This window comes from Sinocyclocheilus grahami, unplaced genomic scaffold (assembly GCF_001515645.1).
Source record: "Sinocyclocheilus grahami isolate Dianchi unplaced genomic scaffold, SAMN03320097.WGS_v1.1 scaffold91.1, whole genome shotgun sequence".
Taxonomy (NCBI): Eukaryota; Metazoa; Chordata; class Actinopteri; order Cypriniformes; family Cyprinidae; genus Sinocyclocheilus; species Sinocyclocheilus grahami.
The window spans coordinates 904,988-925,057 of record NW_015505270.1 but is presented as its reverse complement, the minus strand read 5'-3'; the positions used below and the strand labels follow the sequence as shown (position 1 = coordinate 925,057).

The window sequence follows — 20,070 nt, the reverse complement described above, 5'->3', positions numbered from 1 at the left end:
TGAATCACACTTTTGTTTAATCCAATGCCTGTGACCTCATAAACTGCATTAACAACTCATGCATTAAAGAATCGTATGATGTTGTTGTTGAACAAGTCATACCTTTGTTTGCTCCTACGCCTCAATGGGACTAAATGGGAACTATAACAAGCAACTTTCAGTGAACATTGTATTTATTGTCAGGGTGCACGGTTACATTAGACAAAAAAAACCTTCCACAAAAGAAAAAAGGCATTTCATTGTCTATTCAAGCAACAGATCATAATAAATAATGTTTGTTCACACCAAAGACACTTAACCAAAAGAGTGGATCACAAAGAAATTGGCAATTGCAAGCAATTATATAATGTATTAATGGGTTTGCTGCAAATTGGGAAATAAAACAAAATGGCTGTGCTGGGGATTAAAGCCATTACATGATATATTATTTACTGTTCAATACTCGATTTCCAAATAGGTGTGTGTATATGCCCATTTTAATTCTGCACATTTTCATTCTCTCTCATTTATCAAATGTATTTGGGTAATAAATTCTACAATTTCCCTCATTGCACAACAGTATTGTCAGAAAATTCATCCTGATTTCAATTATACATCCAAACGAACACCGCACAAATTTAAAGTACCTCTACACAAAAGAACCTTTCATATAATAAAAGCATAAATAAAACAGTATAAAAAAAAATTCTAGTTTGGAGCAAAAAACAACTGAGGGAGCATAACATATAGCATAAGAGGTTCTCATCCTTACGATCTGTGAGTGACTAACAGTAAACTAAAGTAAAAACACTGGCACATGGGTTAATGTGTGTCTTTGCTACATAATGAAATAAGCATTTTCAAAAGTTATCTAGAGAGGAATATATCATGCACCATGCTGTAGTCACCATTCTAGCAAAAGCCAAAGTTTGGGAAAAAGCAAGTATAATGAACATGAAAACCCCTGAATAACCCAAGCATTACATACATTAAACCTTTTAAACTTGTCCCCTTAAAATCATATGAAGAACAGCTTGTCCATATAACTTGAGCAAGAATGTTTGCAATACAGTTTGATTTGCATGTTAAAGGTTATGAACAGTATAGACAGTAAATTATAGCTGAAGTACAACACTTCATGTTTAGCTAGCACACCATAAAATCAGGCAAAGGCATAAATATAAAAGCAGGAAGTGGTAAGGCTTGAAATATGATGACATACAATGATGAATATGTAACAGTACCTTCCCAATAATAACGTGTCACTTTTCAAAACCAGCAACATCAGTGCAGTTCTGGTTTAACACACGTACACTTTGGCAAAGAGGCAAGCAATACAAATGCAAATGACACCCTTTTCCACAAAATCTGGTTGAAAATTAACAAACAAACAAAAAACTATATGTGCTAATATTTTATTCTACCGTACAGTAACAGTATTTACACATTTTGACGGCTGCCAAAATATTTGACATTTTACATGTGCTTCTCAGAACACAAGCACACACACACACTACACACGCATGCAAATGTACATGGCAATAAAGACGTCACTGAAAAAAGTAAAATAAAAACTTGTGCAATGTCACAAGTGCTTAGAATTCTGCGCATGTTCAGGCATAAACTTCTAACCCACTTTCATGGAGCTTTTCAGAGGACCTTGACATAATATGGGATAAAAAGCTTTTTGCGCACATTGGGCCTTATGAAACATGCGTAACAATTTCTGAGCAATTTTGAATTAAATGCGACCACTTGCGCAAGAACAGACTTAGGCTACACTGAAATTGGCTTATGTTTTATGAATAAGTCCCACTGAGCTCAAATATCCAGGATATGAGGCCACATCTCCCTTTACTAGTTCCTTTGGTATTAATTTGGGCTGCATACAAGTTTGCAACGTGGGCAATTTCTATCATATCTGCAGTCTACAGATGAAGCAAAATACATTATCACTGCACAAGCTGTGTTTACATATTAAATTACAAGGAAAATGTCTAATTTGGAGTGCGTGGACCTCAAATATTCCTGCTTATATTCACCAACTACATTCAGTTCTACACTAAACTATTGCTTTACATCCCCCACATGGCGGATGTGTTTTTAGTAACTTATGCTATAATTTCAAACTCTCAAACCAGTGTGGAGAAACTATGCCTCGTGGTTTCCAGTTTTTGCTATAGCCCTTTACCTCAAATTTACACCAGTGCTGCTCCTAGCTGACAAATTTACTTAAATGATTTTAGCAAATGGCTGCAATATAACAAAGAGTGAAAAATGTAAGGGGGTCTGAATACTTTCCGTACCCACTGTATATGATGAAAACTCCACTGGGCCTGAGAACATGGCGGTGACGGACAACATAGCTGCCAGGAGTGAAACACAAAGCATTTAGGTGCAAAAACAAGTGTGTTTAAATAGGTCAAGTATGTACAATGCAAATGAGAACAAAATACATGTTCGTTCTTAAATAAAAATACTTATAGGTGTGTGACGGAGAAGGGATGGTAAATGCTGAAGGACAGAAACCCCAGACACATACACACAGCTCAGGGAAGTCACAAACTCTACAATGAAAGCTTCTTCAGCTGCTCAAAGGTGATGAAGAACTGAAACTTAAGTCAAGGATCACAAAACGATCATAACAGACTATGTATAGTCAATTCATTCATTAGTTAATTTGCATTTAAAGTTAAACAACATGTTTTTGCTCACCCAAAGGGGCAAATTTGACATGCTATACAACTTCATGTTCTAATATGCTGACCTCTAGTGGTTGGACTATGCAAACATTACAAAACCAAGGACATTTTTTAAGTCAAAATATCAAAATTAAATCAAAACACATTTTATTGTCAAAGGATACAATTATGTTCCAGGGCCCTAGACGCAGCCAGTTGGGCCAGAAGCCTTTATAGAGAGCAAAAAATCCTTCGTTTTTCCAGGTCTGCATGAGTCCGTCCAGGGTACCCTTGTACAGAAGGTTACCTGCGAGCACACGTTGATTCATCATACGTGTCCTCACCACATCCACTGGGTTGGAGGCTAAAGCACCTGCCAGACCACACGTGAAACTGGAACTAAATAAACAGAAGAAACGATATGGATCACGTTCCTCGTTAGGTCAACGTTTGTGCCTCATTAAAAGGGGTCATATGATGCGATTTCAATTTTTCCTTTCTCTTTGGAGTGTTACAAGCTCTTGGTGCATAAAGAAGATCTGTAAAGTTGCAAAGACTAAAGTCTCAAATCCAAAGAGATATTCTTTATAAAAGTTAAGAGTCAGCCACCCCTACCTATAACGGCTCGTTCGAACACGCCCCCACATATCTACATCACTATGTGGGAAGATTTGCATAACGCCGCCCAAATGTTCACGCAAAGAAAGGCGTAACTTTTATTCTCACTGTAGTATTGTTGCCGCCGCCATGTCCTGAAGACGCTGTGTGCTTCGTTGTGAAAGCCAAACTACTTTGGTCTTCCAAAAGAGGATGATATCCGCTTCGTCATGCCTAGAGCTGATCCGTGCTGGTCACTGAAGAAATGCATCAACTTTGCGCTGTGGATCGCTGGAACGGCTTTCACCGTGGACGAAGCCTGGGGTCGACACATGTGCTTGCCGCTCCTTCGTCGGATCCACCTGCCGCGCCGTTCTCGACACCGCCACCTCTGCTCACTCTAGCCCGGCCTCAGTGCATGCTAAGCCGGGGCTTCCACTCACGCTAGGCCGCTGTTTTTTTGTTGTGAAAGCGAAACTACTTTGTTTGGTCTTCCAAAAAAGAGGACACGACTACAAATCAGTGGTAAAGTTGTATTCACAACACTGTTCCAGAACAGTTCAACCCAAATATCCAGATGTATGCAGCACATTTTATGGAGGACTGTTTACTGATTCTGGGAGAGTAACATTAAACTAAAATGCCAGCAGTTCTGACTCACGTAAGTACGTTTTCATTTAAAGAATTTGCCATTGATGATTCAAATGCGAGTTTCGGCCAGGGTAGAGTAGCACTTGTTGTTTGTCATTTCTCTGATCACAAATGCAGACAGAGTTTTATGTTTACGCGGCGCGATGCAATGCAACGCAACGCGTAAAAAGACAATATAAGTCATTATAATCAGTAATTATGTCCCCACTGGATGCAACAAATGCCTAGTTTGTGATGGGTTTTAATGTTGTCTCGTCGCTCCGGCCGGGACACGGCATCAACAGTATGGTGAGGGGCGTAACAGTTCCGTCTCACCCTTGAGGTATTTGGCCAATCACAACGCACTGGATAGCTGGCCAATTACAGCACACCTTGCTTGTTCAGACCGATGAGCTTTGTAAAAATCGACGCGTTTCAAAAAGGCGGGGCATACAGGAGAAACAATAATGTACAGTATGTGGAAAATAATGGTTTTTTTTTTTTTACTTTAAACCGCATAAACACATTTCATTACACCAAATACACCAAATAATGTTCTTTTTAGCAGCATCATATGACCCCTTTAATAAATCAAATTTTGAATCAACAAAGCAAGTACTGGTAGAGATGCTCACATGAAATGAGTGAACACTGTGTCTCCCATGAGGCCTGAAAGAATCAAATGCTTCTTGGTGATGTCATAGACTGGCAGCTCTACACCCACCACGATGGCCGCCCTCTGTGCGGTAGGAATTACACCCTGAAAACAATGAAGACATCACAGTATTAAAGCAAAACCTATAATGTGTTGCATTTAAAAAGCTGGAATGCTAATGAATAATTCAAACAACTGATGGTCACATATTTTAAAATCTCACCACCGATGTGTAACATAAGACATGACAAAAGCACTCACCCTCCACAGGCCTCGCGTGCCTTCAGTCTGGTAAATGTTAATGAAATTAGACATCATGCTTCCCTGTAACAGGCTGCCTTGAGCCTGCATGCGAATCTGAAAAGCAGAAGGAAATAACAGGACATAAGAAAAAACTAACTTGGGTGAGATCGGTGTTGTAAAAACTAAAAGTGAGGTTAAAGCTAAGGTCAGAAATATATTTAATGCAAGTGCGCACACAGTGCCACGAGCATACATACTAAAGCATGGGCATCGGAACCATTGTATGTGGGTGGGACAAGACCCACTCACTTTTTAAGACCAATGATATTCGACCCACTCACTTTTACTGTTCACTTTTCAGAGTGCCATCGGTCAAATCCATTCCACTTGAGGAATGCCCAAACAAATTAAACTCCATTCTGCATTTTAGCTAAAGCCTTAAGATCCACACTGCTGCCTCCTCAAATCTACTCAACTTGGCTCATTCAGAGTCCATATAAACTAAACTCATTCCGTGTTTTCACCACTCGCACCTGCAGCACTCTCCCGACACAGCAAGGTAAAAAAGCATCTTAGCATATCTGCTGCTCATGGGTCTGTTCTTTGTATGTGGATTACTCGGTTAGCTGAATTTTATTGTTGATGATTTGACATTATGCAGGATTGTTTGGTTCTTTGAAGCTCCTCCTGGAGTTGCTGTTATAGCAACAGGTCCATAAGCTCAAACCTGCCCAAGAGCAGACTTATTTCATGTAAACAGGATTAGTTTGTATCGTTTTAAGTGAAGGTGATTCTGAAAGTCGGTCCCAGCCACTGTTATTTTCTTACAAGTGTACCTTATCAAACCAGGGGGAAAAAATTAATTTATTCTTTATTCATCATGACTTTAAATAAGATCCCCTCCCCCTCCCCCTCTCATAACCCTGAGAAAACAGATATGTTATAAAGTCAGACCTTAAAGTTAAGGTCAAATGATGCGATTTCAATTTTTCCTTTCTCTTTGGAGTGTTACAAGCTCTTGGTGCATAAAGAAGATCTGTAAAGTTGTAAAGACTAAAGTCTCAAATCCAAAGAGATATTCTGTATAAAAGTTAAGTCAACCACGCCTACCTAAAACGGCTCGTTCTAACACGCCCCCACATGTCTACGTCACGATGTGGGAAGATTTGCATAACACCGCCCAAATGTTCACGCAAAGAAAGAAGACTTTTAGTAACTTTTATTCTCGCTGTAGTATTGTTGTTGCAGCCGCCATGTCGTGAAGGCGCTGTGTGTTTCGTTGTGAAAGCAAAACTACTTTGTTTGGTCTTCCAAAAGAGGACGATATCCACTTCGTCATGCCTGGAGCTGATCCGTGCTGGTTGCTGAGGAAATACATCAACTTTGCGCATTTCCTGATCCTGGTAGAGTAGACTACAATGCCGGCTGTTCTGACTCACAGACTGTAAGTACGTTTTTTTAAAGTAAGAATTTGCCACTGATGATTCAAATGCGAGTTTTTAGCAGTATAGAGTAGCATTTGTTGTTTGTCATTTCTCAGATCACAAATGCAGACATGGTTTTATATTTACACGGCGCGATGCAATGCAACGCATAAAAAGACAGTATAAGTCATTATAATCCGTAATTATATCTCCACTGGATGCAACAAATGTCTAGTTTATAATGGGTTTTAATGTTTTTGTCTCGTCGCTCCGGCCGGGACAAGGCATCACAGTATGGTAGAGGCGTAACATTTCCATCACACGCTTGAGGTATTCGGCCAATCACAACGCACTGGATAGCTGGCCAATCAGTGCACACCTCGCTTTTCAGACCGATGAGCTTTGTAAAAATCGACGCGTTTCAAAAAGGCGGGGCATAGAGGAGAAACAATAATGTACAGTATGTGGAAAATAATGTGTTTTTTTAACCTTAAACCGCATAAACATTTCATTACACCAAATACACAAAATAATGTTCTTTTCAGCAACGTCATATGACCCCTTTAAGAGATGATTTATATGTAGATCTAAAACGTTCGGAATTATGCTAACATTTGTAATCATTGGTTTTTAAGGAGATGAAGATTTGATTTTAATTACCTTTAGCACATCAGTTGGATTTGCCAAAGAGGATGACAAAACTCCAGACACCACACCACAAAACACATTAATCACCATAGTCTCATCTGAAAAAAAGAGCAGCCATTAGATTCAGAATGTCCTTCAGTACATTTCATTCAAAATAAAAACACACACACAGGAAAGTAAAGCCACAGAACAAAAAGAGTTTAACAATAAATCAGTAATATTACAAAGATAGTAAGGCAGGAAAAAGACTACAGGCAACAATCAAACGCAGATTAACTCATTTAAAAATCACACAAAAAGCCCTATTTTTGTAAAAGCTCTTTAAGTAAGGTCTTGTTCCACTATTTTAAGATGTAGCAGCCAGCCTTTATAGATCAAGGCACCAATGATAAGAGAGATGTAAAAAAATAAATAAATAAATAAATAAAGGGTAAAGTGCTGATCAAATTTAGATAGAGTAATTCCTTGATCAATGTGACCAAAAGTCAGACCAGCCATTTAGTTTTGCAGCAGAACAGGTATTGGTACCCACACACTAACAGGCTGTATTTAGACTCTTGGCCAGAAGTGTCTAAATACAGCCTGTTCAATACAATAAAAATCCACTGTTGACCAACTGTGGCCTTTCTTTATGGCAGGGATTCAAGTAATACAGATATTGTTTGCAGAGAAAAGAAGATTTTGTACCATGTCAGATGCGCCAGCACCAGATAAGGTAACGCTAGAGACGTGTTTGTCTGCCAATTCGGCACCTTTTGTTTGGACTGTACATTAGTCATGGTGGTTACACCTTGTTTTGTAGTCCAGAATTGGTAGAGCTAGGGTTTTGGCGTAATGGTGGAAAATGTAGCTAAATGCTACATTTAAGTGTCAAAAAAAACAACAACAACTATTCCTTAAAACCCCGTTATGTACCAGACACCAGACAAACAACAGCCACAGGTGAGAAAACAGAATGAAGTTCCAATAAGGTTTGTTCCTGCATGGCAATCAGGCATTTGAGCTTCCATTTACTATATTTAATGTGCTCTATGTATGTGCTTTGATCAATGTTTATATGTAAATAAAAGCCTAAATTAGTTTATTCGCAAGATTATTAACCCTGTAAAACCTGACATATGGAATGTGTTTTTTGCTGAGTATCATATTTGATAAGGATTTTAATATGAGCAAAAATGTCAAAATATGGCCAATAAGATACAATTCTGATAGCTTTTAAAGTAAATCAATGAGATCGTTATAATAGTACAGCAGACTACTAACATGGGTATAGAAAAGAATCACCCCCCTTTAAAATAATCAAATTTTTGTTGCTTTGCAGCCTGAAATGAAGATGGACACGTTTTTGTTTCATCTATATTTTTGTATTTACCCAGTGCAGCTTATAACATCTAAGTGAAAGATATAACATATAACACCAACATGTCAGAAAAAAAGCAATCACGGAGTTGGAAAAAGGACCACCCCCTTGTGTCAGTATTTAGTTGAACCACCTTTTTGCTTTAATTACAGCCTTTAGTCTGTTGGGATTTGTCTCGGTCTCTACTAACTTTGCAATATTTGCAAACTCTTCTTTGCAGAACTGCTCAAGTTCAGTTAAAGTTGATGGTGACTCATATTTGATAAGGATTTTAATATGAGCAAAAATGTCAAAATATGGCCAATAAGATACAATTCTGATAGCTTTTAAAGTAAATCAATGAGATCGTTATAATAGTACAGCAGACTACTAACATGGGTATAGAAAAGAATCACCCCCCTTTAAAATAATCAAATTTTTGTTGCTTTGCAGCCTGAAATGAAGATGGACACGTTTTTGTTTCATCTATATTTTTGTATTTACCCAGTGCAGCTTATAACATCTAAGTGAAAGATATAACATATAACACCAACATGTCAGAAAAAAAGCAATCACGGAGTTGGAAAAAGGACCACCCCCTTGTGTCAGTATTTAGTTGAACCACCTTTTTGCTTTAATTACAGCCTTTAGTCTGTTGGGATTTGTCTCGGTCTCTACTAACTTTGAAATATTTGCAAACTCTTCTTTGCAGAACTGCTCAAGTTCAGTTAAAGTTGATGGTGAGCGTTTGTGGACTGCAGTCTTCAAGTCAATCCACAGATTGTCAGTGGGGTTTGAGTCTGGGCTCTGACTAGACCATGCAAGGACATTCACCTTTTTCTCCTTCAACCACTGCATGCTCAGTTTTGCGGTGTGCTTTTGGTCACTGTCATGTTGGAAGGTAAATCTTCTTCCCATTGACAACTTTCTGGCAGAGGGCAGCAGATTTTTTTCAAGAATTTGACAGTATTTTGCCCCATGCATTTTAACTTCTATCCTCACAATTGCTCCAGTCCCTGCTGCAGAGAAACACCCTCATAACAGGATATCACCACCTCCATGCTTTACTGTAGGAATGCTGTGTTTTGGATGGTGAGCTGTATTGGATTTCCAAATAATAAAATTGTAGTCTCATCTGCCTCTGAATCTTCAAGGTGTGTTTTGGCAAAGCTCAGTCGTGACTGCATGTGGCCTTTCTTGAGGAGTGGCTTTTTTCTTGCAACCTTCCCCTACAAGCCACATTTGTGATATTGTTGTCACATGCACACAATGACCACTCTTTGTCAAATTCCTGCAGCTGCTTCAGAGTTGCTGTAGGACTGTAGGAATTTTAACATGATTATCCATACATTTTCAAAAATCAAATGAATAAATTGCTTCATTTAAATAAATGTTCATCTTGAAATATTACTAACAACACAATTTATTCTTACATTTAAATTATATAAATCAGTAAAGATGTCACAGAAAAAAGACGTGTCCCTGGTGAACGTATATAGAAATACACTAAAAGAACTATCAGCTAAAAAAGAAATAATCAATCAGACAACAGAAGGCACGCAGTAAATTGTGTATAGCAGTTTTTCAGCAAAGTCTTGATCATGTTAATAATTCAGAGAAATTTGCATATCAAATGATACAGTAGGCTTTGTAGGATTAAACAATACATGTTTTACTTTTACAACGTTTGAAGCTTTGGTGAAATAGGGATTCAATGGAGGGACAGAAATCTCTCAGGTTTTATTAAAAATATATAATTTGTGCTTCAAAGATAAACTAAAGTGTTAAAGGTTTGAAACATTTTTCAATGAATAAACCCTTTAATAAATCAAAAACCATACAGCTCAACAATTTAGACCGATTCCTGAGCAAATGGCATGGCAGTTATTTTTAGTATCAAAATACTTGTTTAAAAAAAACAAATTAGTCATTGCTTTTGTCAGATTCTAAACAAACCAAGATTATGTAATATATAATTGATAATTATTGGATTGTATTCTAATCTAAAAAATAAATAAAGTCCGTAACACTTTCTATGAAGCCTGTATTTATAATACATTACAGGGGTATTCTTAAGACATTATAAAGAATGCATTATAAAAAGACCTTATAATATGTTGCATCATCTCATAAATAATCATAACAGCAATTATAATAACTGTAATACTTAAGCATTTGTGGTTATAACTTTTAAGAGTATGATTATTTATAACAAATAATTAATACCATATTAAATCCACTCATCACATTCACATTTAGTCATTTAGCAGACGCTTTTATCCAAATTAATATACAAATGAGGACAATAGAAGCAATCAAAACTAACAAAAGAGCAACAATATGTAAGTGCAAATGTGACAAGTCTCGGTTAGCCTAACACAGTACATGTAGCAAGGTATGTATGTGTATATATATATATATATATATATACAGTGGGTAAGGAAAGTATTCAGACCCCCTTAAATTTTTCACTCTTTGTTATATTGCAGCCATTTGCTAAAATCATTTAAGTTAATTTTTTTTTCCTCATTAATGTACACACAGCACCCCATATTGATAGAAAAACACAGAATTGTTGACGTTTTTGCAGATTTATTAAAAAAGAAAAACTGAGATATCACATGGTCCTAAGTATTCAGACCCTTTGCTGTGACACTCATATATTTAACTCAGGTGCTGTCCATTTCTTCCGATCATCCTTGAGATGGTTTTACACCTTCATTTGAGTCCAGCTGTGTTTGATTATACTGATTGGACTTGATTAGGAAAGCCACACACCTGTCTATATAAGACCTTACAGCTCACAGTGCATGTCAGAGCAAATGAGAATCATGAGGTCAAAGGAACTGCCTGAAGAGCTCAGAGACAGAATTGTGGCAAGGCACAGATCTGGCCAAGGTTACAAAAAAATTTCTGCTGCACTTAAGGTTCCCAAGAGCACAGTGGCCTCCATTCCTTAAATGGAAGACGTTTGGGACGATCAGAACCCTTCCTAGAGCTGGCCGTCCGGCCAAACTGAGCTCTCGGGGGGGAAGAGCCTTGGTGAGAGAGGTAAAGAAGAACCCAAAGATCACTGTGGCTGAGCTCCAGAGATGCAGTCGGGAGATGGGAGAAAGTTGTAGAAAGTCAACCATCCCTGCAGCCCTCCACCAGTTGGGGCTTTATGGCAGAGTGGCCTGACGGAAGCCTCTCCTCAGTGCAAGACACATGAAAGCCTGCATGGAGTTTGCTAAAAAACACCTGAATAAGATTCTCTGGTCTGATGAGACCAAGATAGAACTTTTTGGCCTTAATTCTAAGCGGTATGTGTGGAGAAAACCAGGCACTGCTCATCACCTGTCCCAACAGTGAAGCATGGTGGTGGCAGCATCATGCTGTGGGGGTGTTTTTCAGCTGCAGGGACAGGATGACTGGTTGCAATCGAGGGAAAGATGAATGTGGCCAAGTACAGGGATATCCTGGACGAAAACCTTCTCCAGAGTGCTCAGGAGCTCAGACTGGGCCGAAGGTTTACCTTCCAACAAGACAATGACCCTAAGCACACAGCTAAAATAACGAAGGAGTGGCTTCACAACAACTCTGTGACTGTTCTTGAATGGCCCAGCCAGAGCCCTGACTTAAACCCAATTGAGCCTCTCTGGAGAGACCTAAAAATGGCTGTCCACCAACGTTTACCATCCAACCTGGCAGAACTGGAGAGGATCTGCAAGGAGGCATGGCAGAGGATCCCCAAATCCAGGTGTGAAAAACTTGTTGCATCTTTCCCAAAAAGACTCATGGCTGTATTAGATCAAAAGGGTGCTTCTACTAAATACTGAGCAAAGGGTCTGAATACTTAGGACCATGTGATATTTCAGTTTTTCTTTTTTAATAAATCTGCAAAAATTTCAACAATTCTGTGTTTTTCTGTCAATATGGGGTGCTGTGTGTACATTAATGAGGGAAAAAAATTAACTTAAATGATTTTAGCAAATGGCTGCAATATAACAAAGAGTGAAAAATTTAAGGGGGTCTGAAAAAAAATATGTTGTTCTGTATACACTCTGTCCCCACTGTGTGTGTGTGTGTGTGTATATATATATATATATATATATACACACACACACACACACACATACATATATATATATATACACACACAAAGAAAACTAGGAGATAGAATTGAAAAAAAAGCTAGTGTTAACTCTGAAGTAATGAATTTAGGTAAATGGGTGCAGAGCCAGTGATGTTTTTTAGGCAAACATTAATGCTTTCAATTGTATGCGAGCAGCTACTGGAAGCCAGTGCAAATTGATGAACAGAGGGGTGACGTGCATAGTTTTTGGCTCATTAAAGACTAATCTTGCAGTGGCATTTTGGATTAATTGTAGAGGTTTGATAGAAGTGGCTGGAAGACCTGCCAAGGGAGCATTGCAATAGTCCAGCCTGGATAGAACAAGAGCTTGAACAAGGAGTTGTGTTGCATGTTCCGAAAGAAAGGGCCTGACCTTCCTTATGTTGCATAAAGCAAATCTGCAGGACTGGGCAGTTTTAGCAATGTGGTCTGAGAAATTCAGCTTATCATCAATCACAACTAGCTGTTTTCGAAGTAGTTATGGTTGATGAGCCTAACTGGATGGTGAAATTGATAAAGTGATGGGTTTGTTGAAACCACAAACAGTTCTGTCTTAGCCAGGTTGAGTTGAAGGTGATGGTCCGTCATCCAACAAGAAATGTCTGTTAGACATGCTGAGATGCAAGCAGCTATCGTCGGATCATCAGGATGGAATGAGAGGTAGAGTTGTTTGTCATCAGCATAGCAGTGATATGTTTCTGAATGACAGAACCTAGTGATGCCATGTAGACAGAGAAGAGAAGTGGTCCAAGAACTGAGCCCTGAGGCACCCCAGTAGCTAGATGTTGTGACTTGGACACCTCACCTCTTGAAGGACCTCTCTTAGAGGTAAGACTCAAACCACTGGTGTGCGGTTCCTGAGATGACATTTTCCAATAGGGTTGACAGGAGAATCTGGTGGTTCACCGTATCAAAAGCAGCAGACAGATCCAGCAAAATAAGTATAGAAGATTTGGAAGCTGCTCTTGCCAGTCTTAGGGCTTCAACAATTGAGAGCAAGGCAGTCTCGGTCAAATGTCCACTTCTGAAGCCAGATTGGTTGCTGTCCAGAAGGTTGTTCTGTGTGAGAAAGGCAGAGACTTGGTTGAACACAACACGTTTCAAGTGTTTTTGCAATGAAAGGTAGATGGGAAACCGGTCTGTAGTTCTCTAAAAGAGTTGGGTTAAGAGTGGGTTTCTTAAGAAGTGGGGTTATACGAGCCTGTTTAAATGTTGAGGGAAAAACACCAGTGTGAAGGGATGTGTTAACGATGTGAGTGAGTGCAGGTACAACTGCAGGAGAAATGGCTTGAAGGAGATGAGATGGAATAGGATCAAGCAGACAAGTAGTAGGATGATTGGAAAGGATGAGTTTAGAGACTTATGCCTCAGAGAGTGGAGAGAAGGATGAAAACGAGTGTATGTTTTCTGGTAAGATGTGTTTGTGGTGTGGCAAATTGTGCACTGAGGTTTGTAATTTTATTAATGAAGAATGTGGCAAAGTCGTCAGCTGTTAGAGTTGATGAAGGAGGGGGAGGAGGAGGACAAAGGAGGGAGGAAAATGTTTTAAAGAGCATGCGAGAGTTAGGCAAATTGTTAATTTTGTTGTGATAGTATGTCCTTTTAGCAGTGGAGACATTAGCAGAGAATGAAGAGAGGAGTGATCGATATACATTAAGGTCAGTAGGATTTATTTATTTTTTTTGCGCCATACACTTTCTGCAGCTTTGAGCTTAGAACGATGCTCACGGGGAACATCAAATAGCCAAGGGGCAGAAGGGGGGGTATGAGCTGGCCTGGAAGACAAGGGGCAGACACTGTCTAAACGAGACGTACGAGTGGAGCAGACAGTATCAGTAGCACTGTCACTGTTAACATCAAGAGTGTTAACACCAACGACAACTGTGCTAAACACTGAGACAAGAAATAAATACACTTACGAGCTGCTTTTAACCTCTGCTGATTGACTGCTTCTCTCAAAGAGTATATCTTTACACTGTGTTTTGCTGGTGCTTAAACACACTTTCCTGTTTATCACAGCAAATGGCCAAGCAAGCGCACGACACTGACAAGGTACGCGATACAGTACGAGACCAAACTTATGAAGTGTGAAGTGACATGTGGCCAAGTATGGTGACCCATACTCGGAATTAGTGCTCTGCATTTACCCATCCAAAGTGCACACACACAGCAGTGAACACACACAAACCGTGAACACACACCCGGAGCAGTGGGCAGCCATTTATGCTGCGGCGCCCGGGGAGCAGTTGGGGGTTCGGTGCCTTGCTCAAGGGCACCTTAGTCGTGGTATTGAAGGTGGGAGAGAGCGCTGTACATCCACCCCCCCCCCCCCTACAATCCCTGCCGGTACGAGACTCGAACCCACAACCTTTGGGTTATGAGTCCGACTCTCTAACCATTAGGCCACGACTTATCCAATCCAGTGTTTCCTGTGAGGTTAATGTTAATTTTGCTGTGAGCTAGTTTAAGATCCGGTGTAATACTTTCAAATAAATTTTAAAAAAAGGCAATGTTTACTTTTTTTTTTGATGGTCCCCTTAGTCTAGGGCTGGGCGATATGGCCAAAAGAATTATCACAGGTGACCCATACTCGGAATTAGTGCTCTGCATTTACCCATCCAAAGTGCACACACACAGCAGTGAACACACACAAACCGTGAACACACACCCGGAGCAGTGGGCAGCCATTTATGCTGCGGCGCCCGGGGAGCAGTTGGGGGTTCGGTGCCTTGCTCAAGGGCACCTTAGTCGTGGTATTGAAGGTGGGAGAGAGCGCTGTACATTCAGCCCCCCCCCACCTACAATCCCTGCCGGTACGAGACTCGAACCCACAACCTTTGGGTTATGAGTCCGACTCTCTAACCATTAGGCCACGACTTATCCAATCCAGTGTTTCCTGTGAGGTTAATGTTAATTTTGCTGTGAGCTAGTTTAAGATCCGGTGTAATACTTTCAAATAAATTTTAAAAAAAGGCAATGTTTACTTTTTTTTTTGATGGTCCCCTTAGTCTAGGGCTGGGCGATATGGCCAAAAGAATTATCACAATAATTGTTTTCATATCAGTCGATATCGATAATTATCACGATAAATTTTACAGAAAAAGTTTAAAGCCAGATTTTTGCTCCAAAGTGAAAGTTGTAGAAACTAGACCATTAATTTTCCTTAACAAAATAAATATCTAAATAGAAAAATTAATTTCTTAGTTTCTGCATGTTCTAATGAGTGATATTGTTTCAAATCAAGAAACAGGTTTGGGTTGCCTGATAACATTAATAATAATAATATCACTTTTTTGTCTCTTAGAAATACACATTTGATAGTAGTTTGAGTTAAGACGCAGAGGTAAATATTTGTTCATTATCAAAATCAGTAACATCTGTAAAAATTGTAGCAACCTCAGTTTTATACGGTTACATTTATTCTGAACTTTGATCCGAGCGGATAAATGGTCCGTGTGGCACGATTCAATGAGTCGCGCTGTTTCGTTCCGCTTTTGGCGCATAAACATTATATCGAACTCTTCATATCGTTTTATCGAGGAAAATTATATATAAATATATATATTATCATTATCGAATTATCACCCAGCCCTACCTTAGTCTATTGACTATAAGCAACTACATGCCAACTAACTCTCACTTAGAGTATTGGTAGACTTAGGTTAAGGTTGGTAGAATAAGTTGACGACATACTTGCAAAGTTGCCTATAGTCAGTTAACTGTCTGTTGGGGAAGCAGATATTTAGCAGACATACTACTAATACTCCAATGCGAGTTGACATGTAGTTGCAAAGTTACTTATCAACAGTTGTCTTAAAGGGTACCATCAAAACCATACTGATATTATAATAAAATAGTTAAAAGCAAATGTGAACACATTCATCTGATCTGCTGTTTGAGAAAAAAAATTTATTATTATTATTAATAGGTGGTCTTTGTCTGCTTTAAGTAAAGTGAAGTTACTTTACTTAAAGGGGTCATATGATGCGATTTCAAGTTTTCCTTTCTCTTTGGAGTGTTACAAGCTGATTGTGCAGAGATAAGATCCCTGAAGTTGCAAACACTAAAGTCTCAAAACCAAAGAGATATTCTTTATCAAAGTTAAGACTCTGCCACGCCCCCCTAAAACGGCTCGTTCTAACACGCTCCCACATATCTACCTCACTATGTGGCAATATTAGTATAATGCCGCCCAAATGTGCACGCAAAGAAAGAAGGTGTGGTTTCAGTAACCGCAGTTAGTGTTGAAGCAGCCATGTCAGAGATGCTGTGTGTTTCTAGGCGAAAGCAAATGCACTTTATTTGGCCTTCCGAAAGTAGATGCATCTAGGAATCTTTAAGATTACTTACAACAGAACAGCAATGCATTTTACGGACGACCGTTTCGGGAACCTAGGAGAAGAGGTAATTCTGACTTTGCTATGACAATCTGGCACTTCTGAATCAGCTACTGTTTTGTTATTAGTTTTAGTATTTGCTATTGACTGTTCAAATGCGGAGTTTTGCGCATTGTGTGTGTGTGTGTGTGTGTGTGTGAGAGATCACAGTGGAGTCAGCTGTCCTAACCGTGGCTTGTGTACTGCACACATACCAGCTTCATCACTGTGTCTGTCACACGACTATGTTCCCCTTTCGGGCTCTGTCTTTACATTTATTTTGAAAGATGAAGCTCGCGATTATGGTAAGGGGCGTTACATTTCCGACGAGTGCTTGCGGTGTTCGGCCAATCACAATGAACTGGGTCAGCTGGCCAATCAGAGCAGACTGCGCTTGTCGGAAGGAGGGACTTTGTAGAAAACTAAGCATTTGAGAGAGGCGGGGCATAGAGGAACTACAATAATGTACAGTATTTGAAAAATAATGTGTTTTTTTGAACATTAAAGCATGTCAACATATTCTGTTACACCAAATACACAAAATAATGATCTTTAAAAAAAGCATCATATAACCCCTTTAAAGTAAACAGACCACTTATAAATCATAAGACTGCATTAAAAAGCCTTTTTTTTCATGTTGAGATGTTTTCATGAAGAATTTCTATTTGTCATTTTACAGTAAAAACACTAATAAGATGCACCAAGTTATTGTGCAGATCTTAAACAATGGCAAGATATGAGACTTACAATACATTATAACTCTTATAATTATAATTCATTGTAACGTAAGTCAAGTGGATACAACATGTTCATTGTGTGTTGTAAATCATCAAACTCTTAAAAGCTATAACCACAAATCAGTATTATAATACATTCAAACTGTACTTATGATTATTTATGAGATGATACAACATATAAGGTTTTTTATAATGCATTATTCATTCATTATAGTGCCTTAATATTAATGCCTTAATACCCTTATAATGAATTATAAATACGGGCTTCATAGAAAGCGTTACCAAAAGTCTTTTTGTAGAACCCACAAAAATGTATGTATTTCTGATTCGTAAAATCTGTTTTGCTCAAATCTGAAATTTAATTTGTTCTTGAAAAATGTTTCTCATCGAGGGAATAGTTATGAAACCAGAATTGTAAGAGAATCCTAATGAAAATCATTACGTTTCTTACCATTCATCTCAATTGTAGCCCTAATCACTATACAAATTGAGGAGTTATTTGTGCAGTAAAGTGAGAAGTAGGCTTGCCGCGATAGACGGTGCTGACGGTGATACCGGTGTTAAGCCGCAACACCGGTTAACGACACTTGCCCACCGCGGCACCGACCCCCAGTCTTTTTGATTTTTTTATAGTAATAAAAATCATTGAGTTCAGTAAACGAACAGACACTACAATTAAAAACTGAACACGGCTGCTCAATGCAGCGTGCCGAACGACAGTTGTGTCACAGATCAGACTTCATTTATCCAGTGAGGAGAGTGAGGAGAGCTGACTGACAAGAAGAGTGGGGTGAGACAGACAAGACGATCGTGGATGATTTAGTTTAGAAACGAAATGCAAAAGCGCCTGTTTGGCAATATTTTGGATTTTGAAATGCCTGTTGACTTTTGCCGTTTATCTAAGGTGATTTTGGACGTTTTTTTAAACATTCGTTTCTTATTTAATTGGTTCCACATTGTGGAATAGCTGATTTTTACTTTATTTAAACTTGGTGTCATTTATTTATTTTATTTGACATCAAGGTGTATGCCGTGCCTCCAAGCTTTCTTACTCGTTTTGCTAATAAACGTTTTACGTTTCTTATTTATTTGGTTATATATTATACGTTTACTTTGCCTATGTCCAGTTTTGTATACCTATTTAAATGTCATGCAAGTTATTTATTATTTTATATTAGGCATAGCCTGCCCTATAGCATGGTGTATTTTTATTTGTTTTGTTAATAAAAGTTCTATGTTTTATATACAGGCTAAAGTGAGTTTGACGTATTTTGTTGTTGCATTCAAGCAATTGATGCCGAACTGCCGCTAATTCGAACAATTGCTTTATGCCGAATTGCCACTATTTGAAAGTGAAAGTAAAATGCGCACGCCGCTTTTACAAGCTATTTAAAAGCGAAGGAAAACAAGGAAAAGCGGGAACACCCCCACGGTGATACCGGTGTTGTCACACGTCGATTAACTGGTGGGACAATGTCCTCACCGTCAAAACCCTAGTGAGAAGCCGAAAAAAATTTCAGTGCCCATAGAACAAATTTGTGGAACGGGACCTTGATCCAAACAAAGTCACTGTGAGCAGAACGACTCATCGCAACGGCATAGAAATAGAAACAAACATTGTGACACTCATTGTGATTACAGCTGGTTAGGACAAACTCAAATTAGCCCGTAAGAGACAGAATTTATTGTTCTCTATAGCAACATGCCTAGTTGTAGTTACGGCAGTGTTAGGTGGCTAATTAAAATGTATTCTTACAAGTGGCTGATCTGAAATGTGATCATAGGCAACTATTAACAATTACTAATGCGTATCCACACAAACACTACTCAATAATGGCAACTAATTGAATACTAGACTAATGCTCAACATTGATTTGGGTAGTCTGTTAACAGTATTGCTACTCTAATCGAATCTATGCATGCTAATCACGCATTTGCTCTCACAAATATTAATAATGGCCTCATACTTAAAAGATTAATGTGATGCTGACAAAAATGTGCTATACGTTTTGCCTCTTTGGGAAGCTTATTCGATTTTGTTACAAAGCAAATGTGACATGTGACATGCTGTCTGACATGGTAGTAACTAGTCTATATCACTCAACACATTAAGACATAGATAATTCTCCGGAGACAGTTCACTCCCCATCTCATATAGCTTCTGTTTATAGTCATACATTAGGTTATCATCTAATGAATACAGTTTGTTAAAGTTAAATCAGGTATGTCTAGACGTCAATGATTGCGAAATCCAAATAAAATGGTAAAATTTCAGGACAGCTACCCTTACAAAACTGGTTCAGTGAGTCAAACATATGATTTCATTGAAGATATCAAACCCAAGTGGCAAACATGATGTTCTATTCTCATAATGTAATGTTGTATGGAAAAGATCTTGCACAACATGAACAGCATCAAAGCATTCATCCCATAAACCCACCTTCTGGACGACTAACAATCAGTTTCTTCAATGTGTTGTATGTACCGATCTTGATTGTCCCGTAGGAAGCTTGTCGGAGGAGTGCAGGTGAAATTCTGTGAATAAAAAAACAAATTCAAGGTCAATGCTTTATTTCCATACTGAGGTTAATGTAAATCTAAATATATAATTGTTTAAATGACAGACTATAATACATCACAAGTCCAT

The 20,070-nt window shown here is 38.6% G+C and overlaps 1 protein-coding gene across 1 annotated transcript; it reads right to left on the bottom strand.

Annotated features, from left to right (window-relative positions):
* Nucleotides 1-2,240: 2,240 nt before the first annotated feature.
* Nucleotides 2,241-20,070, bottom strand: LOC107587264 (kidney mitochondrial carrier protein 1-like). Its single transcript, XM_016274982.1, has 7 exons — nt 20,063-20,070; nt 19,864-19,958; nt 6,870-6,955; nt 4,804-4,899; nt 4,523-4,647; nt 2,846-3,059; nt 2,241-2,588 (listed from the first exon to the last, which is right to left on the bottom strand). Exons 1-7 carry the CDS (start codon nt 20,068-20,070, stop codon nt 2,547-2,549), a joined length of 666 nt encoding a protein of 221 aa, XP_016130468.1. The 3' UTR covers nt 2,241-2,546.

What these genes read in the sequence shown, in the direction of transcription:
- LOC107587264 (XM_016274982.1), bottom strand. An exon ending in GATTGTTAGTCGTCCAGAAG is followed by an intron (nt 6,956 to 19,863) that starts GTGGGTTTATGG and finishes TCTTTTTTTCAG; the next exon opens with ATGAGACTATGGTGATTAAT. An exon ending in TAGGGCCCTGGAACATAATT is followed by an intron (nt 2,589 to 2,845) that starts GTATCCTTTGAC and finishes CTTAAGTTTCAG; the next exon opens with TTCTTCATCACCTTTGAGCA.